The 23,388-nt window shown below is 44.5% G+C and overlaps 1 protein-coding gene across 10 annotated transcripts in view; it reads right to left on the bottom strand.

Annotated features, from left to right (window-relative positions):
• The window catches only part of PRR5 (proline rich 5), a 94,286-nt gene that overhangs the window by 3,774 nt on the left and 67,124 nt on the right, over nt 1–23,388 (bottom strand). For 9 of the 10 annotated variants that reach the window (XM_055807563.1, XM_055807566.1, XM_055807562.1 and 6 more), the window contains one exon: nt 508–646. In XM_055807563.1, coding sequence (XP_055663538.1) covers nt 508–646 — 139 coding nt within the window. The remainder of the gene's footprint in view (nt 1–507; nt 647–23,388) is intronic. The other variant, XM_055807561.1, reaches the window with a different exon arrangement.

Genomic DNA, 23,388 nt, shown 5'->3' with positions numbered 1-23,388 from the left:
GTGGTCCACTCTATTCTTCTTATCTCCAGAGGGAAGGAGAACAGCTTTTTACCTTCCACTCTACAGAAAGCTTTTACATGTTTGAAGGCTTACCCATTTGCCTTCTCTAAGACAAATTCCTACTCACTTCCCTGCTTTGAACAGCCTTGTATGATCTTTGTGTGCTAATGAACAGACACTATACAGCACTCTAGAAATGGCTTCCGTCCATAAAACATCCTGTGTTAAAGCTCTCTCATTAAAAGGTAGAACGGAAATGCTAAACACACTCTAGATTCACAGACTTTTTTTATTAATGAGCACTGTTATGACGATCTGTTTTCGTCTTCCACCACTGGCAAGTTGCACTACGATTTTGCAGACTCAAAGAGCATGGCCTTAGAAAAGGAGCCTGGCCACACTGCATTAGTACTGGTAGTCTCCTCTCGTGTGGGCCCTGGCCTGTGTGGACCACGGTTTTGGTGAAGCCCTCTGTGCTGTGTCAAACTGAGCCTCTGTTATTCTTACCCAAGATACAGGAAGAGTGTGTGAAGGGTCCGTCACTGGAATACAGGCCATATGTGCCCAAGTAAGGAGAAACGACTTTCTGGATCAGGGATTCCAGTTTCAAATAATCTTCAGTCACACCTTTTGACTCGTGAACCCCCTGAAAGAGAGAAAATACCCAAGATGAGCACTTTCCCCTCCAACCAGAAGCTTTCCTTGCTCGCTGGGGCAAGCAGAGAGGCAGCAAGCATTTTCACTAAATTATATAGCAAAGGTACACTGTCATGCAATTCTGGTTTGTAACGAGAGCTGATTCCTCTCACTGTAAAGCCAAGAGATGGGAGTTGAACCAGAGAGAGTCACCATGCAGGCACTGCACAAACGCTCAGAAAGAGGCAGTAGCTACTTCCAGGACGTTTAAATCCGGAAAGGTGCACCCTGCTTAGTGCAAAGGCACTCAGGGAGGATGGAAAATGTGCTCTGTGAAGATGAATTAGAAACATCCCTGGACTTTTTGTTAGTGCAATCTTATACTGACTGCCTAAACTACTGCCGAGTGATGCACCAGCGGCTGGTACCACAGGGTGTCACTGCCATCTAAGCAATACCAACAGGGTTAAGAAAACGGTGAAACGACTCGGATATCTTTCTTCCAGGATACTTTCAACAAGAAATATGTATAGTGAGGAGGTTTGTATCTCTTTCCTCACTCCCTCCCCAGCACCTGCTACTATCCAGGCAATAGTCACATTATAACTAGCACAGCAAGATTCACCTATAGGCAAAATCTTTTGCCCTTAGCTGTTATCTCTGCACTTCCACCCACAAATGGGTTTATAAGGCTGCAGGGGTGGCAGCAAACCCTGTGAGGCTGTAGTCTCCCTTCCACTTGCAGCTGCAGTGTGCATGCTCCTGCATTGTCTGAGCAGAGCCCTGTATACTCGTGTAAGATTCCTCTTGCAACCCGAAGTAAATTCACATTTTAGTGTGTTGCTACGTGGCCATATGTTTGACATAGCTTGTTGCAGAATTAAGATCCTAAATTTCATACTCAGCAAGAAGTTTGCTTGAATTTAGCCGAATTCCAGATTTCATAATATGTCCCTGAATTACTGTAAAAAGAAACATGTTGGGATGAAAGCCTCCGGAGAGCAATATGCAGATCAAGTGAGTAAAACTGCAACACTTCCTTCAGTATGTGAAAGGATGCTGATGTTCAGGATGTATTCGCTGCTCAGTATGATTCACCAGCCAGTGTCTATGGGCGGCTATAAGCCTGCAGTTTGTTTGTGAATGGCTTACTTCACCTCTTGGCTGCTGCGCTGCCTGAATGCCGCCTGCTGTTACTTGATAAAAGTTTATGAATGGAAAATAAATAATGGCCAACAGAGAACAGATAGAATTTGGATTCCAGTTCAGTGCATTTTAAATAATGAATAACAATCTTTGCAGATGTGCAATGCCCTGTAAAACTCTGGGAGAGTCACAAATACAAACATGAACATAAGGGCATATGCAGTGAATCTGAAAGCCTGCAAACATGGAAGTAACAGCAGAATGACCCCATAGCTAATCAACCAATGTTAGCCAGAAAAAAATAACATTGGAGTAATTCTGAAGACTTAGTGAAGGTGCAGGCATTATTTCCAAGTCACTGTTAGAATATCAGATACCTCTGCATCAGAGAAAACATTTCAAGTAACCGGAGTAAGGGTCTCAATTTTTGTTATGTTGAGATCTGCTCCAGGGTTTCCCCTCCTATCTTGCTGGGATTTAGCCAAGATTTTTTCAGTCCTCAGAAGGGCAATACGCCTGCTACCTTACTACATATTCATGATGGCATCAAGTTCATAATCCACTGATGAAGGCCAGACCATTAGGCCATCCACTACAGGCTCCCACACCAATTACCTCCAGAACTGGTGTCCTAAACATGATACATAATCCTAGTGGCAAAAATCAGTGATATTTAGCATTGCTCATGCCCAGACTTTGCAGTAAGGCTTTATTTACTTTTTTGCCATTTGAAGTATTTTTGATACTTGTGAAAGAGGGTAGCTAACTATCAGCTGCAGAGAACGAAACCCAGTAATTCACTAGTACATGCTGCCCACAAAACAGCAGAACTGCGACACTGAGTGATAGAAGTGTCCTTGCTCACTGGCATCTTAACACTGATTTCCTATTGGCTTTACATGCCTAAAAAGTTATTTTGACTTCCCTCCTAGTAGTAAATTATCTGTTCTGCTATACACTCCTTCTTCCTTGATGAACACCTCAAAAGCCCGAGCTGTATTCTGCATTGATGGCTGCTCTGGCAGGGCCACCAAGAGGCTTCCAGCAGCTCTGTTGGGTTGCGGTAGGCTCCTGGGATTAGCTGAGGGGATGAAGACTCGACTCACAAGCTCCAGATGCTTCGGCACCCCTCTATCACAGGGCTGGGGAGCAGCTGTGCTGGGACACAGATGCACCTTGTCCCCACCGCTGCTGCCCTGCAGCTCCTGTGCCTGGAGAGGTCATCAGCTCACTGCTGCTAAGAAACACCCTCTTCTCTCAAAATCACAACTCCTTAACCACTTGCATCAGCTTCCTCTTCAGACTTGCCCTCAACCTTCACTCCTGCTCTCCCAAGAGCAGGGCTAATCTCCATCCCCGTTCAGCCTCTTTTGGTTCTCACCTCTGAAGAGGCCACAAAGTACCACCTTTACAATGTAAACCCACCCAGTATTAACACAGCCTGCCATCAGTCTTATTCTTCAGCTCTGCAATCATCTACAGGATACTTTTCAAAACATACTGAAAAGTCAGAAAACATCTGGCGCCTGCTGGAGCCATGGTGACTTCTCTTCTGCTCTGCACCTTGGCACAAATGTGCTGTATCCACCTGCGACATCCTTCCTGCACTGGCCATTGTTCCAGGCCTTCCTGCAGGTGCCTGACGGGATAGTTCCCTTAAACCGTTTTCTCGGTGTGGGGCTTCTGTGAGAAGGAGCATAACAGCCTGCGGACTTGTAAAAGAATGTTTTTCCTGCATTTCTTTCCACTGGAGCAGGGAGGGGGGAGTGACTGAGCAGCCGCATGGTACTTGGTTGCTGCGTGGGGTTAAACCACAATAGTTATTCAGTGACAAACATCCTCCGGGCCTCTGTTTAACCACATACAAGTACATCCCAATATTCAGCAAGGACCATCTCAGCTCTCCAAACCTAAACTTCCCATATGACCTAAACAACACCATCACTTATTTAGAAATTATCCCAGCCCAAGTGGCCCCGAGGAGTGTCTGCAGGCTCAGAGCAAGCTGGGGCCACCTTCCACCTGGCCCTGCAGTTACTGTGTGCTGCTCATGAAGCCAATGGCTGTGACCCAGAGCCAGCTGGTCCTTGCTGCTGATGTGCAGCCCCTGCTCCTCTTCATGAGCTTTTAAGATCATGGCCCATAAAGAAGGTAAGCGCAGGTTCATATGTCAGCCCACAACAGGTTAGCTGAGATATACCAAAGGTAGTGACGGGGCAGGGCTGCCCCACATCCCTACCGAGAAAGTAGTGCTTCCCAGTTCTGCAATTCATCCAATATCAGTTCTTTAGTGAACCCCAGGCGTGGCTGGTGCTGCCCTTGGGGCAGATGAAGGGCAGCCAGAGGGGGGCTGAGGGGGGCTTGCTGTGGCACCGGCGCCTCTGAGCCAGCTGGTACCAGGGAACGGCAAGCCCACAGCAACAGGGGCAGCAGCACCTAGCAGATCCCATGGCTGGGGGGGGGGGGGGGGGGGGGGGGGGGAGGGGCTGCAGAATCCCAGCTCTTACTGCCTCACTGGTACTAGTATCCAGCACAGCTGGGTTAGGGAAGGGTCTGAAACAGTGACTGACCTACCAATTCTTATCACCACAGTGTGCAAACCTCACTTCAGAGGGCACTGTAATTCGGCACTGTAAGGGGCTGAGGGAGGCAAGGAGCCTCAAGGGGAAGGACGGACACCTCCTAAAGCAGATCAACTTTAGGAGGCCAGGGGAAGCTTCTGTTTTCCTTTAGCTACCAGCCCCAAGGGTGCATTTAAACTCTTCCCTCCACCAGAGGTTTCCACCTCATCCACTGTGCGACATGCGAAATCACTTGTTTGTGTGACACCAAATTCAGTGGGAAGCCGCTTCTGGTGGAAGTTTAGGATGGAGCAAAGTATGGTTATAAATGCTTCACATATCTATACACAAATATACACAGAGATAGATATACATGTACAGACATCTATACACCTATCTACATGGATATCTATATATACTCAAAGATATATGAAGTCCTTTTTAGATCCTTTCCCAAATTTCTAAGTGATTGTGCATATAAAGGAAAAATAGTTTTACAGTAAAGCCAACTTCGGATTCTTACCTATGTCACAATAGTTTCTGAAAAACTGTTGGCGGGACTTAAAATTCACCAATGAAATAATAAAAAGAAGTATTTTGCTGTTATTTTGGCAGCTCGTGGTTCTTCTAGTACTCACTGCTTGGGGCCTCGCTAGTTTGGTAAGTCATTGTATAGCAATAAAGAAAAAAGTGCTATCTAGCAGGCTGGTTGCTTAGCTTGCAGGAAGCTATATCGTAATTTGGAAGAAAAAAGAAAGCATGGAGCATTATCAGTAAAACAGCGATTCTACCCTTATCTTTAATGCAATATTTGCTCTGCAGACATGCAAAAACTTACTTAAAAAGATAACTGTGACCTTTCATGAACCCAATTTCATTTTAACAGGAGAGTTTCATGCTTCTCTGCAAGTGTGAGATGTGTCTATTAAAATTCTTTTCAAAGGCCTTGCCTGATCTGTTTCTCAGTTGAGGGCCAAACTGGCTCAGTATCAAATAGCTGCCAGTACCTTAGTACTTCTGGAAGAGTGTGGCTGATGGATCAAAACCTCATCTTGGTCACACTGTTTTGAAATGCAACGAGAGTCACCTCATTATCTTTGGAAGGATTATAATGTGATATTATGACAAGAGTCTGCCCTACTCTCAAGGCATGGATAATGGGGATTTGAGCCCTGGATATGTGAATACTATTGCAAATGGAAAAGTTCTGTACTCAGCACCAAGAACAGAGACGTATTTCTGCATGTTACACACTATCCAAGTCCCTTACTTCACTAACCTGTAATTAAATCACTTGGAAACAGAGAATTGTATATTATAGTTCAAAAGCATTAAAAGGACCCTATACACTACTGGTTTTGATATGTAAATCTGTAAGCACTCACAGAAGGGCCATATACCCTAAAGACCACAGGTAATTAAGGTAGCTACTTTATTAAGTTAGTGCCCCATCTGCTGAACCATGGCACCAGCTGTGCGCACGCCCTCCGTTGCTGCATTCAAGTATGTTGCTGGAACAAAACACTCCTTGTGTTTGGGAACAAAACCCCGTGAGTCCAAACCATAAGTCATTCCAGCAAGAACAGATACACCAAATTGCTCAGGTTTCCAACCCTATTAATTCTGTAAGTTAACCACAAATGCCTACTGAGTTTCTAAAGGGCGCAAGGGCTTCTTAAGAAAGCACAGATGAAAGAATTAATTAATCATTTGGCACTGCAAATAAACAGGTACATTCAGAAGAAAAAAGCTGGGGGTTTTATAACTCCATGTAAGGCCACAGCCTCCTCTTCCAGTATATAGGGCTTCTCTAAGCCTTAAAGTGGTCCTAAAGCGGAGGTCACTCTAGGCAGGCATTTACAGACTTGAAGAATCCTCCTCAGTCATGACCTTAAAACCTGCCCGAGGCCAAGATTTAACCTTTTGCATGCTGTACAACCAAGATGGATTGCTTTGAAGTTTTTAATGAATGAATGTTTTAACAAAAAATAATATTAAGCCATTATCAACATTGTACCTAAGCAGGGGCTATATTTCTTGCAATGCTGCCAGAAACGTAAACTCTTATGTAGCAAACATTTGTCATAATTTTCCTTTAAAAAAACCAAAAAGTATCAAATGCCCTTCCTTTATTTTACCACGGCAATGAAATAACCACAATCACAACTATCCTGTTATATTAATTTTTAACACTCTGCTCTTCTCTTCATAGGCAGTCAACAATGATAGTGGCACACAGATGAGCAGACCTGCCATCAGTCCAACTCAGTGCAAGATGCCAGCCTGCCTGCAGCCTCTGTCTCTGTGCAACTAGGTGGTCATTGCTGCAGACCCCTTGAGGCTTCAGCTCTGCCTTTCTATTCATCACCATAACTGAAATCCTTTCGGTTTTGGTAAAAAAGCACACCTAAAATATAACTGGAGAGTATCAGCCCTTCCAAATGAATGCTCTGAAATGACCACAAACCGGGCTGCAAGCCCAGCGCACCAGGGAGGCGTTCAGGCTGTGAGTTGCAAAGGAGCCCAGAAATTAATCATCCACCTTCCACGACTTTTCACCTGGTATTGGCTACTTCACTTCCTCAGGCTCTGGTAAAAAACACAGACATGAAGCAATTCCCAAAGGCAGTCACAGCCATGAAAATCTGTTTTGGCTGCTGATGGTCTGGTATGTCTCATTAGATAGCCCAGCTAAATTAGGACACAGTTTTAGGCTTCCCATGCTCCTGTGAGCAGATGTAGGACATCCTACGGAAAAGACTTGGCTCGTGAAACCCTGGTGTGTGGCAGAAAGGCAGCTGGTTTTGTGCATGCTGGCTTTGTTTGCTTCTTGCGCCTCTCACTTCTCACTCCAAAACTGGATGCGAAGCTGCACATCTTTTTACCTGTATTGGTGAGTAAAGAGGTGGCCAAAGCTCACTTCTCAGTGGCAAAAACCGGTGGCAAATCCCCACCGTTAATAACCTGCCCAGGGAGACCCATAATGAAATCCAGCCCTAGAAGCAGCCTGCTCCTGGGCCACAGAGCAGGCTGCACCAGCTTCTGCCTCTTCGCTCTGTGAATTACAGCTTGCTAGCACAGCACTAGATAGAACAAAGATGAAATTTTCTTCTCAAGTACTCCTGGTGGGCAGAGCAGCCACCAGCAGAAGAAAAGTATATTCACCACTTCATCCAACTGACTTGAAATCTTGGGAATTGGTGGGTTACATTGACTGAAAAATGATTTATCCTAAAAATCCTGCAATGCATCGCCTTCTTAATGGCAGGCAAGGCACCAGACTGGAGAACTGAGCACATAAATCACAACAGTTGGAGACACAAGAGCTACAGCTAAAGCTGTCACGTCCTCTGGCTATCAGGTACACCTCAGGGGGATGTCTCATGCATGCCAAGAGGCTAGAAATAAACCTAGCTGCTGGGTGTTGTTTGATACCTGGCTGCTTTTTGTTGATGCTTGGCTCATGTTATTCCACTTTGGTGTCTTAGCTGGATCTCCACGTGGCCATCACTCTCATGCCTGACTCATTTTAACCCTTTGCTTCATCCCCTGGACATCTGCTGTTTTGTAATACCCCACATCCATCTTGAGTTCCTCTCTCAGGTCCCAGGCAAGCCCCCTGCCATCTGCTGAGCTCCTCTGCTGTATGAGTCTCCCTGTATTCATCTTTACCGCAGGCTGCTTTAGTTATGGCTAGACAACTGTAAGTTGCCCCAGGTAACTCCTTACTCATCTGTGTCTGAAAATAATCATAAACCACTATTAAATCACGAACTGCTTTTTAACTGACCAGCAGTAACTTAGTGTTTTGCTGAATACTTATGAAAGGGGATAGGTCCTCTACAATTTCCATTTCTAACTAATAGCACTCACCACTAATAACTTCTAGAAATGGTGGTATCACTCTGTTGCTTTTCACTTCTTTCTTTAGCACAGAGTATTTACAGGACCATTTACTTAATAAACTGTACATTAAAAGGCATCTCCACTGTGATGTACTGTTAGTGTACCCTAACAACTGGATGTAACAGTGAGAACTACTTCATGCCCACCTGCAACTGCAGATGTGCTGAAGTACACGTTGGTCATTGATTACATGATGTAGGACTCAACTTTAGCTTTAATGCTTCAGATGATCAGCATGTTTACATAATTACTGGTGCAGAACACTGCCTTCTATTTCAACGGACAAACTGTTGGATAGCTTTTAAACAAAAAATGAAATCGGATAGAATAAAATAAAATCATATTAAAATAAAACATAAATAAAATCTGTCTTCCCCCAAGTCAGGGTGGGCAAAGCAAGCAGGCCTTCTGGACCCAAGCCCAGCACCCTGCCAGGTCCCAAGGGAGGTCCAGCAAGTCTTGCTGCTTGATGTGGGAGCAGCTCTACCACAGGGGCCACCAAGCAGTAACAGCTGCGAGCTAGATCTTGGTTTACCAGCTTCTGGACTCAGGAAAGGAAGGAGTAAAAGCCAGACTTCTGCATCATTTAATGAAGTAATTTCAGCAGTTATTACTCTTGGTGACTTGATGACCCAGAAGAGCAAAGTCCTCTGCCCATGTGTCTTCTGGGACATCCTTGATGGCTGGCCTCCACCCTGGTCCACCAACAGAAAGCTGTGACCTACCACCTGCTGAAAGAGTCCTGACCTGGTGTGATGTGAAAGGAAACAAACACTGCTGGAAGCATTTACAGGGTCAGGCCCAAATGCAAAGTGAGGTCTTGGCCTCATGTACTGCCCTGTCTTAACCACACAGGAGAACAGCTAAGAAAAAGAAATGTGACTATCTTCTGCTTAAAAGCAGCAAATTCCTTGGAGGAAAGAAGAACCATTAACAACCACACTTCTTTCTTTAACTGGCAACAGGTCAGACCAGTATGACTGAAACACACGCACACAGTGGTGATAATCTCACAAATACTGGATATAATAGTTGCTCAAATACTCCCAGCGAAAACTGAAACTAAAAGTCACAAGACATACCACAAGGCAGACACAGAATAGTATCTATAGTGAAAACATAGATTACTCAGCCAGCACTGCTGGTGGAGAATTGGTAAGGGTGTGTGTGTATACTGCAGTCCACACCCTAACGACCACAGAAATGGCAAGATCTGCTTCTTATTTTAGTCAAAGAGATAGCACCAGCCTTGCTTGTAAGAGACTTGGAAACCCGTGCCCTTACAGGCCATGACTACTTGTTACCCCACTTCGGTGCCATGTAACCCCTTTCACTCACCCTATCTAGCCTTCTAAAACTTGAGCAACACAGAGCAATCCTGTTTCAGGGCATGCATGAAATCACTGGGAGGAGGAACTGGGGACAAATGGGCCACCAGTCCTTGCCGTGTGCACCACCAGTGGCACAGCACATGCACTCCCAGTTATGCTACGGGTCTGGAATAAGGTCTCCATCCCTCAATCCTCCTTTGAACAGACACATGCACATACTTAATATCATCTAATAGCTAATAATCTTATTTTTACTGATCTTGCAAATGCTCACACACAAACCTATGGCAGAGAAGTTATATGTTATGGTTTACTTGGTTGAGAAGAGGCTTTAGGAGTGGTCCCTAGGTGTGCAGAAGTTTCGTTTTCTTTACAGCACTGTGACACTTCCATTGAGCAAGCCCACACAGCCTCACGCTTTGGAGGAGACCACAGTGGCTCTTGGAGCAGCAACTGTTGCCCAAACAGTTGAAGCTGTCCTGTACACAGCTGTTCAGAGCTTCTGCTCTTACTGCACTGTGGAGCATCATCACCGTGGAGCCTCCCACTTCACATTTACTCCATCTTCAACTGACAAGCACAACACTACTGAAAACCTCAAAGATCTCCCTCTTCAATTCCCTTCAGAAACTCTCTGGGCTCCAATACAAAATCAGGAAGCCCAAACAGGTGGAGATACTGGGCTCCCTCATCCCCAGCTGCCCACCTTGTTCCTTGGGAGTCAGCCCTGCAGAATGAGACCCCCAGTATTATACAAATGGAACTACATTTGTGGAGCAGCATCTGGCCTCCATTTACACATGGAGTAAATGCAAACTTATGAGTCAACTCAAGGAGGTATATCTGATGTGACAATGGATTCTTCTCAGCCTTTGCAATCTTGACACCAAGGGTAACAGTGAAGAGAATTACCTGCTCAGTGTCAGACCAAAAGTTAACTGAATTCAACATTTTCTTGATAACAGTGATAGCAGGAGAAGTGTATAGGCAAAAAAAGGAAATAGGGCATGCTCTGTGCAGGCTTTCTTGGAGAGTATGTTGGTTCTTCTGGCAAATAGTGATGCAAAAGCTTGCTGCATGGGACTCTGCAGCAGCCCTTAAGTATAAACAATCTGTGCTAGAAATTATTTAACCAACAAGATGAAGATGGCCAATAATTGCTAGAATAACTAGTTTCCAGAATTAAAGAATCAAGCTAACTACCGAGTCCTCTGGACAGGGAAAAGGACAGATTTCTTTGGTACTTTCACAAAGTGCTTTTCTTGTGTAGTTGCAGCTTTTCTATTTAGGAGGTGAGCAAGTGCAATGCTGAACCCTTCTGCTGTCCAACAGAGAAGCACTGGACTCTTGACAACAATCATTCAGCCTAACCCTGAATGTTAATTGCAGTTAAGTGGAACCACGCTGACTGACATCAGCTGGTGGTCCGGCCCAAGCCAGCAAGGGTGGAAACAGAGTGAAAATAGGTCAAGACATGGAGAGAATGATGAATTTTTCCACTTATATTCCTAAATATTAGGACAAAATCTTAATGTTCACAGAATCACAGAGTGGCTAAGATTGGAAGGGACCTCTGGAGTCATCTGGTCCAACACCGCTGCTTAAGCAGAGCCAACTAGAGCAAGTTGCCCAGAACTATGTCCAGATGGCTTTTGAAGGTCTCCAAGGAGGGAGACTGCCACCTCTCTGGGCAACTTGTGCCAGTGCTCAGTCATCCTCACAGCAAGTCAGTGAGTGTTTCCTTACGTTCAGACAGACTCTCCTGTATTTCATTTTGTGCCCCTTACTTCTGGTTCTGTCACTGAGCACCACTGAGAAGAGCTTGGCTTCATCTTCTTTACATTTCCCCTTCAGGTATTTTTAACAATTTGTAAGATTCCCCCCGAGCCTTCTCTTCTCCAGGCTCTCTCAGTTCCAGCTCTCTCAGCCTTTCCTCACATGAGAGATGCTCCTGTTCCTTTATTATCTTCATGGCCTTTTGTTGGACTCTCTCCAGTACATTCATGTCTTTCCCTTTTTTCATCTTCTTTGCAGCAAGGGCACATTGCTGGCCCATGTTCTTCTATTAGCTTCAATGCGGCTCAGCATTTCTAGAAGACTCTCCGTCTGAGAGCTTCAAGTTCCATGAAAACATCGAGTAAACTCTGGAAGCTCACCAAGAGGGACTGCGAGATCAATTGATCCATTTTGAAGAGACATCTGGGTAAAAAGAAATGCTCTGCATCAAGCTAACTGGGAGCAGAAGGGGGTCAAGGACTGGGAGTTCAGTCTTCCTGCTCCTACTTTTAGCCCACATGTCTGTGTTTGCCAGGACAGAAAATTTCAGGTACTTCCTCCTAGGTTTCCCTGGTGATTCATGCCACTTTCATCCTAAGCAGGTAACAAACATTTTTTAGCCTTTAGGAAACAGACTTAAAAGAGGATCAAAACTGCTTCAAGCAGGGCCTAAATTTTGCTTTGTCCAAGCCTGTGTTGACTAAACTGAACCTGATCTGCTTAAACTATGTGTGCCCTCTTCCCTGTGGGGATTTCTCTGCAGCAGTCCAAAGGCAGAATAAGAAAATGTGCCTGAGCTAAGAGGAAATGGAGGCCACACCTTTGCAGACTGGAACAAGCTGGGAGAAAGCAGTTTTCCCTCTCAGAGGGCTATCTCAGCCTGGTGGAGGGGACTAAGAATTCATAAGGGACTCATTTTCACTACATCTCTAAGACTATGCTACGTGTGTTCACAAACAGGTGTATCTCATGGCAGGAGGAAATGTGAAAAGTAGGACTCGTACATCAAATTCTCAATTGCTTTAAGTCAGAATAACCCCTGCCAGGTTAATAATTTTATACTGGTTTACAACCACAGGAGGCCATGCCCTGCGCATTACATGTCCATTCCTAGGCACCGGAATCCTTTTTGCTGTTGGACAGATGCAGCTGCACAATTCATGGTTGTATCATTATGAGCCCTTGACAGTGCTGCCTCACGTTATTTTTTCCTCTCTTCATTTTATCCTAAGCCACTGACATTTTGGTAAAGCCTAGAATATTTGAAGGGTTAAATCATGTCTTGTCTCATCTCTGCCTCTTGCTTTTCTCATAGCAACAGTGTTCACAGGAGGGAGAGGCAGAGAAGCTTGCCATTGCCGTATTGACAGAAGTCAGCACTTCAGATCCCTGTGACTGCCTCAGAAATAAAGATCTTGTCATATTCACTTTCATCTCCAGCAAGTGCCAAGTTATGTCAATGTCAGTGTGAGAAGCTGCTCTGTCTCTCTCTTCCTTTCATTGGTGCCACTGAGACACAGACAAAAGATAAAGATGACAAAACACCCAGACACGGTTTGTGTTCAGCTGGTAAGAGTTTTGCAAATCAGAAAGCTAGCAATGGGATTTTTCTTTCCAGAAAGGATCAGACACTAAGAACAGGCTAGTCTTCCACTGACCCACAGAAATCCAATCTATCATTTTTCTTTAAACTGCAATTAATTAAACATTTTATATAAGACTGCAAAAGACAAAGCAGTTGATGAAGACTGAAGATAAGTGAAAGATACGAAATGATTAGAGGTAGGAAGTTGCTTTCAGGCTTTAAATACAGTGCTTAGGAACCTGCAGAAGCTGCACAGCCAGTTTGCTAACAAAGATCCAACAAAAATAATGGTTTGCATTTCTGCCTTTCATAGTTTTAGGGCTAAAGGTTGTCTGATTCCTGGTTAGGTGACTCCCTTGGGCATAGATGAGAGCTGCAATCATCTCAGTCAAATAAGCTAATGTGACTTTGAAAGAACCCACCAAAGGCATCTATGCAGAGGTGAATGTCTCTGAAGAGCTGTTTATGGAATAAATTTGAGCTGGAGTTCATTTATCTGCATTTACAAATGCTTTAGCACTGCCACATTACACTCATGGGCAAACACACATGTGCACTGAAGTTACCAAATAATTAGATGTGATTTTTAGTGTCCAAGAGAATGAAGCTTCTCATTTCTTTTTAGGCTCCCTCCTGAAGTTCTTGCTGATCTCTACACATTAAGCTCATCTAACCTTGCTGGGGAATTCATTACTTTTAAGTCAGAGCATTCAAGTCTTTTACCTAGTCTTGGCTCTCAGTGTTTTCTCATTTAACATTTATTACAAGAAAATCCATCTTGCACTTACTTTCAGGTGGTACTTAAACAGAAAAAAAGATGGCAGAGCCCTCCCACAGTGCATCCAGGGTCTTTTGAAGACATATCCAAGAAATGCTTTTGAAGAGCTGCAAAGATTAACTTGACTGCTGTTACCTACTTGTGAGAATTTCTGTTACTGCCTCTCACAGCCACACTCCCCTTTTAAATCATTAATGAACATTCATTCCTCAGCATCCTCCATGCTACTTCATCCTTTGCAGGTGACTGAATCTACTCAACAAATTTTTGACTTTTCTGAAATACACTTTAATAGACTGTGCAGACATGTCAGCTGTGCCTTCTGGATTTTTTTTAACTTTTGCTATTTATGGTAGCGACACCATTTTCATCACCAATAACTCATCCCTGTGAGCCAGAAAGCAGCAGATCATCTCCAGATCACCTATCCTGGCATAAGATGGTGTGTGGTTCAGACACCACCTACATGTAGCTGTTTGCTTGGGTAATCAGGCACTCAGGACAGCTGCTTGCCCTCAGCCTGCTGCTTGGGGGGCCAGAGAGCAACCCACTGGGATTACTGGGAACTGAGCAGTGCACTCTTGAGTGAGCACTTCATGGTTACTCTCTTGCACAAGGAGGTCAACCTTCCATCAATCCCAGAACACAGAAGTTTTGGAGCCCAGGTGCCTGGCAGCCTGGGCCTGAAGGAGCTCTCCTGGCATACAGCAAAAGCTTTGCTGAAAGCAGCACATTTCTACAGAACAAAGTATTTGCCAATCCAAAATACTTAGAAAGTAACTGACTGGATCTAGAGCAGAAACCCTCTTTCAGCAACCCAATGTGTAGAGGATAAAAGGAAACAGAAATAAGCATACAAAATCTGAGTTTAGAGCCAGAAAGCACTGAGCAGCACACTCCCCAAATGCAAACAGTACAGGGATTGGGGATGTGATCACAGAAGTGGCTCTAAAGGGCTGACCTTCCCTCCTTCATCCCCATTAACTGCCAGGGATATGCACACTGGCAACTCCACGCTCCCACAAAGTATTTATTTTTTTTTCTTCCCCCTCCCCTTAATGCTGGCTGGTACTTTAAATTAATTCACATAATATCACACAACCACCTCCATGAAGCAAGCTTTCTCCTTGCTTCTGTTTTAAATGTTAACACATCTACATATATTACCATACTCCAGAACTGTTTAGGCAAAACTACTGCCCAATTCCTCCTCTACTATACACGGGCTTTAGCAGAGCTGCATTAGCTTCTGCCTAAACATCTGTGTGCATGTGGTTCAGACATTTTGAGAAACAATCTTCTCTGAGAAACTGCTTCTTCCAAGGTTTTGCTTTCTTCAACTAAGCAAGGAAACCAAAAGAACAGCTCATGGGTGATACAGGAAGAACGAGGGATGTTTGTTTGGTTTTTTTTCTTGGAGCCCAATAAGCAACCTACAAGAGGAAAGAAGGACCACATTGCTTTTAGGTCTCTAGAGGACATCTAGACCACTAAGGCTAATGTTCTATTATTTGTTATAAAATCACTTCTAGTATATTTGTCTCCTTGTTTCCTTCTGTTCCCCATTTGTCTGTCCAGATACATCTACCGTCTCTTGCATCAAGGCTGCATGATCTTTAGTGCAGAGACCGTATTTTCATTGTGTTCATACAGTGGTCAGCGCATGAAGGCTCTTGTCCACCCATGCTAGCAAGAAAGAAGGCTTGGAGATAGATGGCGGCTGGTAACAGAAGCAGCTGACAGCTCTTAACTGCTCAAGAAGAAATTTAATTGGTTTTATGCAAGAGCCACTCTGAGTACAACAGCTGTATTTTGTAAAATACCTTTCCGACAGATTTTCACAGGCTAAATGATGACTTCTCCTCTTGCCACCATCTGCTTAATTGCAGCATGCTTGCTTTTTGCTTTGCATTTGGATCAGAGAGCACTAAAGCACAATCCCCTGCCTAATGACTTCAAACCAGACGCCTCTGGATCTGTTTTGAAGAGCACATGAGTCAGGCACTCCCTGCGCCCCTCGCTTGCCCCACTGCAGCTCCCACCCTGTTCCTGATGGATGGTCCCTTCTCAGCAAAACTGTGCCACTGTGGCCAGCCAGTTCGCTCACAGCAAAGCCATAACCTACTTGGGACACTTGGCACAACTGCCCACATGCCTGACCCACAGGTACGACCTGTCACATCATTGTCACCTTGTGCTGCAGAAATTTTGCTGCAACCACCCAGCAGCTCACTGGAAACAGGAGAAGGCTCCCAACAGATAACTGCTTAAATCAAATAATGTAATCTGAAACCTGCTCTGTCACATGATTAACTGTTTACCTTTTAATTGCTTGTAATAATTGGGTGGTGGCAAGTTAATGAATTTCACAGTACATGTCGCATATCACCATGCCACGTAGCTGTTTCTTCTGCAGCCACAGCAGAGCTAAGGGTAAGACTGTGAAATTACTGACAGAAGACAATTAACCCTGTCCACTCACCATGGGAGAAAGGATGCCTCTGAGAGACCCATTCAATCATTCCCCTATCTTTTGCAGAATTCAACACACAGCCTCTTTATTTTTGGAAGAAATCCACTACAAAGCCGTTTTACCCTCTGCACAAGCCCTTGTGCCACCAGCCTGGTACACGCTATCCCTGTGGGCTGCTGGTTCTGGCACTAGCAACCACAGGCCACGAGAGGAAAGGCTTGGGGACAGGGCTTAGGTGGCACTGCAGAGCAGGAGCTTTTGTACCTTTCACAACTCTTTCCTTTCCCAGTGCACGTTCTGGGGAAAAGGCAGAGGCTAGGACTTTTTATATAATGTATTTTAACCACCCTGTTGGATTAAATGGAAACACATCTTCCCATAATAATAGTTACAGCATAGACTGAGAAACAGGCAAACACCAAAACCCCAGGAGAAATCACTCCTGACGGAAAGCAAACAGCTGCCAGAGTTGCTTCCAAACAACAATTAATGCAGTAAACTTGTTCGTTTCGTGGCTCTCTAATTATAGGGGAACCTTCCACAAAGTTGCCATTCACATGGATGTGGGCAAACCACTCTGTGCCTACAGTCGGGGGACACCTCCTTTCCAGAGCAGGGAGTGCTGGCCCTTGTCTGTCCCCAAACCAGACTGGCAGCTGGCTGCCTGCCAGAGAGCGCAGCCAGCTCCAGCTCCCGCTGCCTACATGCCAAACAAAGCTTCACAGCATCTGCATTTCTGTCAGCTGCTGTCCAGTCCCTGTAACTTGCTCAGGTCACCAACCAAATCCAGGAGGACTCAGCAGCTTGGGCATCGCTGATGCCTGTCAGTCACGATCGTCTAACAGGCCCACAGCGCAGGGAGTTCCCCCCGTTGTGTCCTGGCACTCTGCAACTAGCTGCTACTGGGTCTTGACCCGGTTTATGGGCATAATCGAAGACAGAAGGGGGAAACTCATATCAGAGAAAGAGCTGGCTGCAAGGATGAGCTTCTAGCTGTCCTCCATGTGACTAACGCTGCCAGCTACTTCCCTCTCTTCCTTCCTTCCTTCTGCCCTGTGGGAAAATACGATGTGGTTGGGGGAGGAAAACAGTCAGAAGGCAACATATCTGAAGGTAAAAGCTGATGAAGCAGCCAGCAAGATAATGGGAGAAGAAGCTGTGCTACCAGCAAGCACCAGTGTTCAAAATCCAGCGAGCACTGTGCAGCCCTGTGTCTGCCGCAGCACAGGCTCAAGAAGGAGAATGAGCACATGTGCTGCCTCTGAAATCTCCTGGCAGGAAGCATCTCTGCTAGCCCCGTGCTCCGCTGGAAAGTTTTGGCAGTGAGAAGGCAGGACCATGGTGGTTACCAGCACAGGGGACTATCCAAGCCATTCCACACACAGCTGCAGCTCTGTACAGATCTGACTGGAAACCAATGTTGATTCGTCTCCAAAAACCATGGGGAAGCCCATGTATGCAACACTATGGAACAACCCTGCACAGCCTTTCTGTTGGAAATTACTTTCGCTGTTCTTCTCCTGAGTAGGGCCAAGCACACCCCAGCAGGACAGAAGGAGGTGCTGTACCAGCGACCCTGACCACAGCATCAGCGGACCTCACTACCTGCATGGACACAATGCAGTCATGGAGAGCAAACGGTCCTTTTGTGCTGGGTGCCACCACTGCTGCAGCTGGTAGATACCACCCACGGTATCTACCCACATGGGATGGCTTCCAGGTCTGTGCCTGTCCATAACAGCCAAGAAGTGACTGCCACTTCTTAGGGAACCCCCTGGGCAATTCAACAGCCACAATACCTTCGTGACTTTACCCGCCGGGGGACACTCAGGAAAACTAAATTATATTCACTAAATTAAGAACAGAAAGCTGTTTAGATAAATTGTGCCTAGGCCTCTGAAATAGAATTGAAGTGTCATCAATTTAACTCACCTCCCTTCTCACCCCTTTAATTCTCAGAATGAGCGTACATACAGAGTTTTAATGAGGTTTAATTAATCTTCTTTAAAAGGTAGCTTAGATTAACTTTCTTATGTTCCCCCTGTAGACAACTCATGAATTATGGTATTCAAGCACCCTGCCTCTAAGGATTCTTGCACTGTGGGAACATTTCCTGCTCAGAGTTCTTCAATAGTCAAAATCTCTATGCTATCTTTTATGCCTCTTTCAGTTTACTGGCCCAAGTGGGTCCGCAAGAGACATTTGTACAAACTACTGCAATTAGTTAAAACCTTCTCCCTCTTACTTGATAAAATTATAGGGTCCGCAGGGACATTCTAATTTAGGAATGATTTTACTGATTTAGGTCTATTTTGTTAAGGATTGAGGATTTGCCTACCAATGAACTTGTACTGTTTTTAACAGGCCCGTATCGTTAATGGAGGCAAACTCCAGGAGACAAGGCATATATTTTAGCAAGGACAACCTGGTTTAGTTGAGGTTCAACAGATGTCTAACTGACTTGAGCTGAAACAACTCACACTTATGTTGCACAAGTGAGTTATTGTGGGCTAAGGTAGCCTCAGGTGCTGTAGGCAGCAGCTACACTCCATGCAGCAACTCCATGCACGCCCACTCTAGCCCCAAGGCAAGTGTTGAGTAATTTGAAGGAGGACAAGTAAGAACTTCTCACCTACCACAGTGCAAGACAGCAGATGGGCAGTAACTGCAGAGGACCTGATGGACAGCAACAGCATAACTCTGGGTAGTCTAGACAACTGTTGCAGCATTTTACCAACTCTGCCTGAAGCTGTACCTTTGGTTAGCTGTTATCCTTCACAGATGCAACATTTTACTTAACGTGAGGTACTCTTAAAATGCACTATGAGTGTATGTCCAAAGGGAGCCTGCACAATGCAAATTACCTCCTAAAACAACTGTGTTTAATGGGTATGGACAAGGTTATGTTCATGTTCTCTTGAACACTGATCTTTGCATTAAAAGGAGGGCCAAGATGCACATTTGAATTGCTGTGCCATGGTGTTCATGAGACAGGTTCGCATATAACAAAGCAAAACAACTACAACATCTTATGCTGCTTTCCTGTTCTTCCACTGCTTAAGGTTATGCAAGTGGAAACACATAGTGTTGTCAAATATGTTGAGAACGAGATCTGGAGAGTACTCGATTTCAAAATGAAGTTTTCATATGTCAGTGGGCTTCCATTGGTCTTAAGTTACAAAAAGGGTCCACACAAGTGCAGATCTTTCAAGGTCCGTGGTGCAGAAACACTGGATGCACTGGAATTACTATTGAAAAGGCCTCCCATCAGGCAGGCTTACAGAGTGGTTAAGAGCAACCACACTCCCTCCCCCTACCTTCACCCCTACAGAAAACATACTCATGGTAAGTCATGAAATAACTGCCAGGTAGAAACAGAGCTAAAAACATTATTATAGAGGGGAAAAAACCTCTGAAGTGGCTTCTCTCCTTAACTATAAGCCTACAGCTTGTACACGGAAAATGGATAGCCACTGACCGTCACTGACTCACGTCCTTACCACTTTCACCAAGGTCCCAGCTATGGCAGGGCAATTGCTCTTGACTGACATGCAAGCAAGCAAAGGTTGGTTAGTACAAATAACTCCTGCCTGGCACTATCAGCCAACCAAAAAGTCAGCACCACTGTAATGTACGTTTAGACCTTTCTGGTTCCCCTGTGCTGCACTCAGGCTACTGCTGCTGTCACTTTTTTAACTCCCCGGTCCCTTCACAGCTTCTGGTCTCGTACTCATTAACACAGCATATCCCAACCTGCTGGAGGCAGCTCCCCCAGATGTAGATTAAATACTTCTAGCATTTTACTGCTTCCTCACAGAAATGATTCCCAGACCAGAAAACTAGCACAACAATAAAATCCACATGAAGAAATTAAAAATGAAGTGCGACAAGCAATCCTCGCTAGCAAAAAGGTCAAGATTTTATTTTAAAAAGAACTTTTTTCCTACAACAAATGAATGCTATGCCTTGTTAAAAATCATGACAATACAAATTAATTCCAGGATAACAAACCTGTATCAATTTAATTACTGCAAACTTCCCTTGCTGACAGAGAGAATAAATATGACACAGTAAGACAGAGGACATGGCTTAGAAGTAAATGTTGTTTCTACAAACTACTCTAAGGTGTAAATCTTGAGGGCCAGATTCTCAGTTTCACATAGGTCAAAACAAAGCAATGGAGGACTCTTCCCTTGGTGTCAGGCAGTGTCCCAGCTGTAAGATTTCTTACCTGATACCTTACATGCCTATGGGGCTGATGCAAACCACATAGACAAGCCACCCTTTCACCAGGAAGGAAGAAAACACATTTATGCACAACCCAGGGGAAGCAGAGGGTTTTGATAAGGGTCTACAATACCTTTGTTTAATGGGTTTTACTTTTTGTGTCTTATAAACCAGGAATTCACAAAAAGGTAAAGAGAAATGAAGAGCATGTTGAAACCTCCCGCCCACGCCACTTTGTTCAACCTGTGCTTCAGGTCTAAGAGACTAAGACCACCTCTCAAAAGCAGCCACTAAATTTGAAAGCCTAGGGCCATAAAGAATTGACCCCAGCTGACACACACTGTAGTGTTACAGCAAATCTGTTGTTCTAGAGGCAGGTTTTCTGATAGCACAGGGTATTTTGTTTTTAACCACTACACTGTCTGGTTTGCTTTGTGGCTGCTGAGATGGAAAAAAAGCACTCTGCATTTTGCTTTCAGCTCTTGCAATGTGCTTTTCCACTCCTTTAAAGTGCAAGGAGCTGAATCTACATTTAGGAACTTTCCGGAGATAACAAATAGGTCCCACTGGGCAGTTTTATGTATTTATTTTGTCTTCGTTCACAGAGAAAGGCAACAGGCAAGGGAGTTCAAATGAAGCTCAGAGAAGCCAAAAAGGAAACCACAGGGTTTATTTTCCTCTTCAGAGCTTATGTTTAGTGAGGCTTCATCCTTCAGTACGAGAGAGGTTGTGCTGTGTGCTTCTAGAGGTTTTTAATACCATGGGTCACCCAGACAGATTCTGTGAACTCAAATAATCCTGATGTTGACAGAAAGATGCAGATAAACGCTCTTTAATTCTTCTCTTCCAACTGTCTCAGACCTCTGGAGACATACTTGGAGAGATGTTCCAGTTTCAGTGGCAAAGGTCTTCTCTGACAACACACTTTGGGAACGAAGTCGGATTGTTTATCCTCTGGTGGTAGTTCTGCTCTTTTAGGTTCACAGAGTATAAAAGGAGAAAACTCTTTTCTAATCTCTGCTTCTGTTTATCCCTCTAACTCCAGCTTCCTAATTTCACCAAAAGAGAAAGGTCATCAAGTTGAGACTGACAACTCAGTGTAGTTACGTGAACTCCTGTGCATTGCTCCATGCTCAAAAGCAGTTTTAGTTCTTTTACTTCTCTCAGTCATGACTCTACTCTTGAAGGCCCTGCAACTTAACAGGAGCATCCTGGAGGCGCTTCAGCTTACATTGCCTATAAGCAACCATGAAGCATTAACATTTCAGTTTGTGCTTTGTAACTGGGTCACTCTATGCTGGCAACCAAAAGTTTGAGTGGTATAAGGCCCTTCTTCCAAGCCATGACAAAACTGCCACTGACTTCAACAGCACAGGAGTACCAGTCCTTCCCCCCAGTTCTGGGGGTCTGCTTCTTTCCTCAGAGATTGCTGGTTTGTAATTAGTCCAGGTTATAGCACTGGTGAGAAATGGCTCTACTGGATTAGAGAACCCAAGTCTAATAATTAATCCAAGGACTAATTTCTGATCCTTTAAATGGAGGCTATCTTACAAGAAAGCTTCAGATATGCAGTCTGCTATTACGGTACTTTTAACAGCTTTATCCTAGACATGGAGGTTCTTTCCTTCAAAAAGGGACTGCATAGAGAAGACTGAAGATTTTCCTTCCTCTCCAGCATTTTTTTTTCCTTTGATGTCTTAAACACAAAGAAATTGAGGTATTTGTGTCTCTGGGCAAACTGTGAGGTGGTGAGGCTGGTGACCCCTTCTGTCCCAACATATATACTCTATTATGTCACTGTATGCCAGAGGACTGGTGTGGGTGCTGTATCACATGCTAGGGTATTAAATGCATAGCTAGTAGGCATACGTCCAGCAAATAGTTTACTGGGAACAGATTTGATGCAAATAAGAAAAACAATCACCCAAACAATGAAGTAAGGGGTGCAACGTCATTTCAGGTCCTTTTATTCAGGAGGTCTTTGGCAGGGACTGTTTTATTCTTCTTGCCAAAGTGTGGCCAGCTGAGCAAGCAAGCAATGCGTGCAACTTGCAATAGGTCAGTAACTTCACAGAGGTCAATGAAATTGCTCACATGCTGAAGCCAATGAAGCCAACCCAAGTTCAGGTAAAATGTGTGCTTATTGAGCTCTGCCAAAATCAGCGCCTACCTCCTGAATAAAGTCCAAAGATTGCTGCAGCTTCCATTACCTCTTTAAAAAGTTTCCCTTCCACTCTGTAAGGAAAATGTCTTCTCCCGACAAACTGACAGAGCTTTTCCTCTACACTGTGAGAAGCTAAAACATAAGCAATACCAGATGCACCCTGTGTTAGTTACCAAATCTCTGCCACTTTAATCCAATTTAACAGGACAAACTGGTGCATGTTAGCATGGACCTTTGTCAGCCTGTGACCTTCAGCTGATGTTACAGCTGCTGTCCTGAAGAACATGACTTACTCCTTAATCACGTAACACAGCTGCACAAGGCTGTCAAGGACAGAAATGGGGAAACTTAGCACCACGTTCAACATTTGGTCCAGGAGCAACACACTAGGCTCATATTCTAGCCATGGCAGTCTCCTCTAGTGTCACCAAGTTTGTCATGGAAGAGATATCTACAGTAGACAGAAATAGGGATTAGACAATGTCCACACCAAGACATAGTCTCAGTCTTGGAAACTGATGCACACAAGTCCACGATGTGCTCTTTGGACAGCTGAATTTTTATCTCTCTTCCAGCCCTATTCACATGTTGAGTTAATCAGAGTCAAGAAAATTCCATTATTATGTCATAAATGTATAACATTTGCTTTTGTTTAATGTGACATTTGAGTTCGGGAAAAAGCCTTTGCTCTGAACAAATTATTGACTAACATTGTATATATCTCATTCCCTGATCTTCTCTGACCTTTTCCTGTAATTTCCACAAGATTTTAAGCCACAAGTTTGGCAGACCTATTGCCGAGAAA

The sequence above is a fragment of the Falco peregrinus genome, chromosome 6 (assembly GCF_023634155.1).
Source record: "Falco peregrinus isolate bFalPer1 chromosome 6, bFalPer1.pri, whole genome shotgun sequence".
NCBI classification, from domain to species: domain Eukaryota; kingdom Metazoa; phylum Chordata; class Aves; order Falconiformes; family Falconidae; genus Falco; species Falco peregrinus.
The sequence above is the reverse complement of the archived record's forward strand: the minus strand, read 5'-3'. Positions and strand labels throughout refer to the sequence as shown.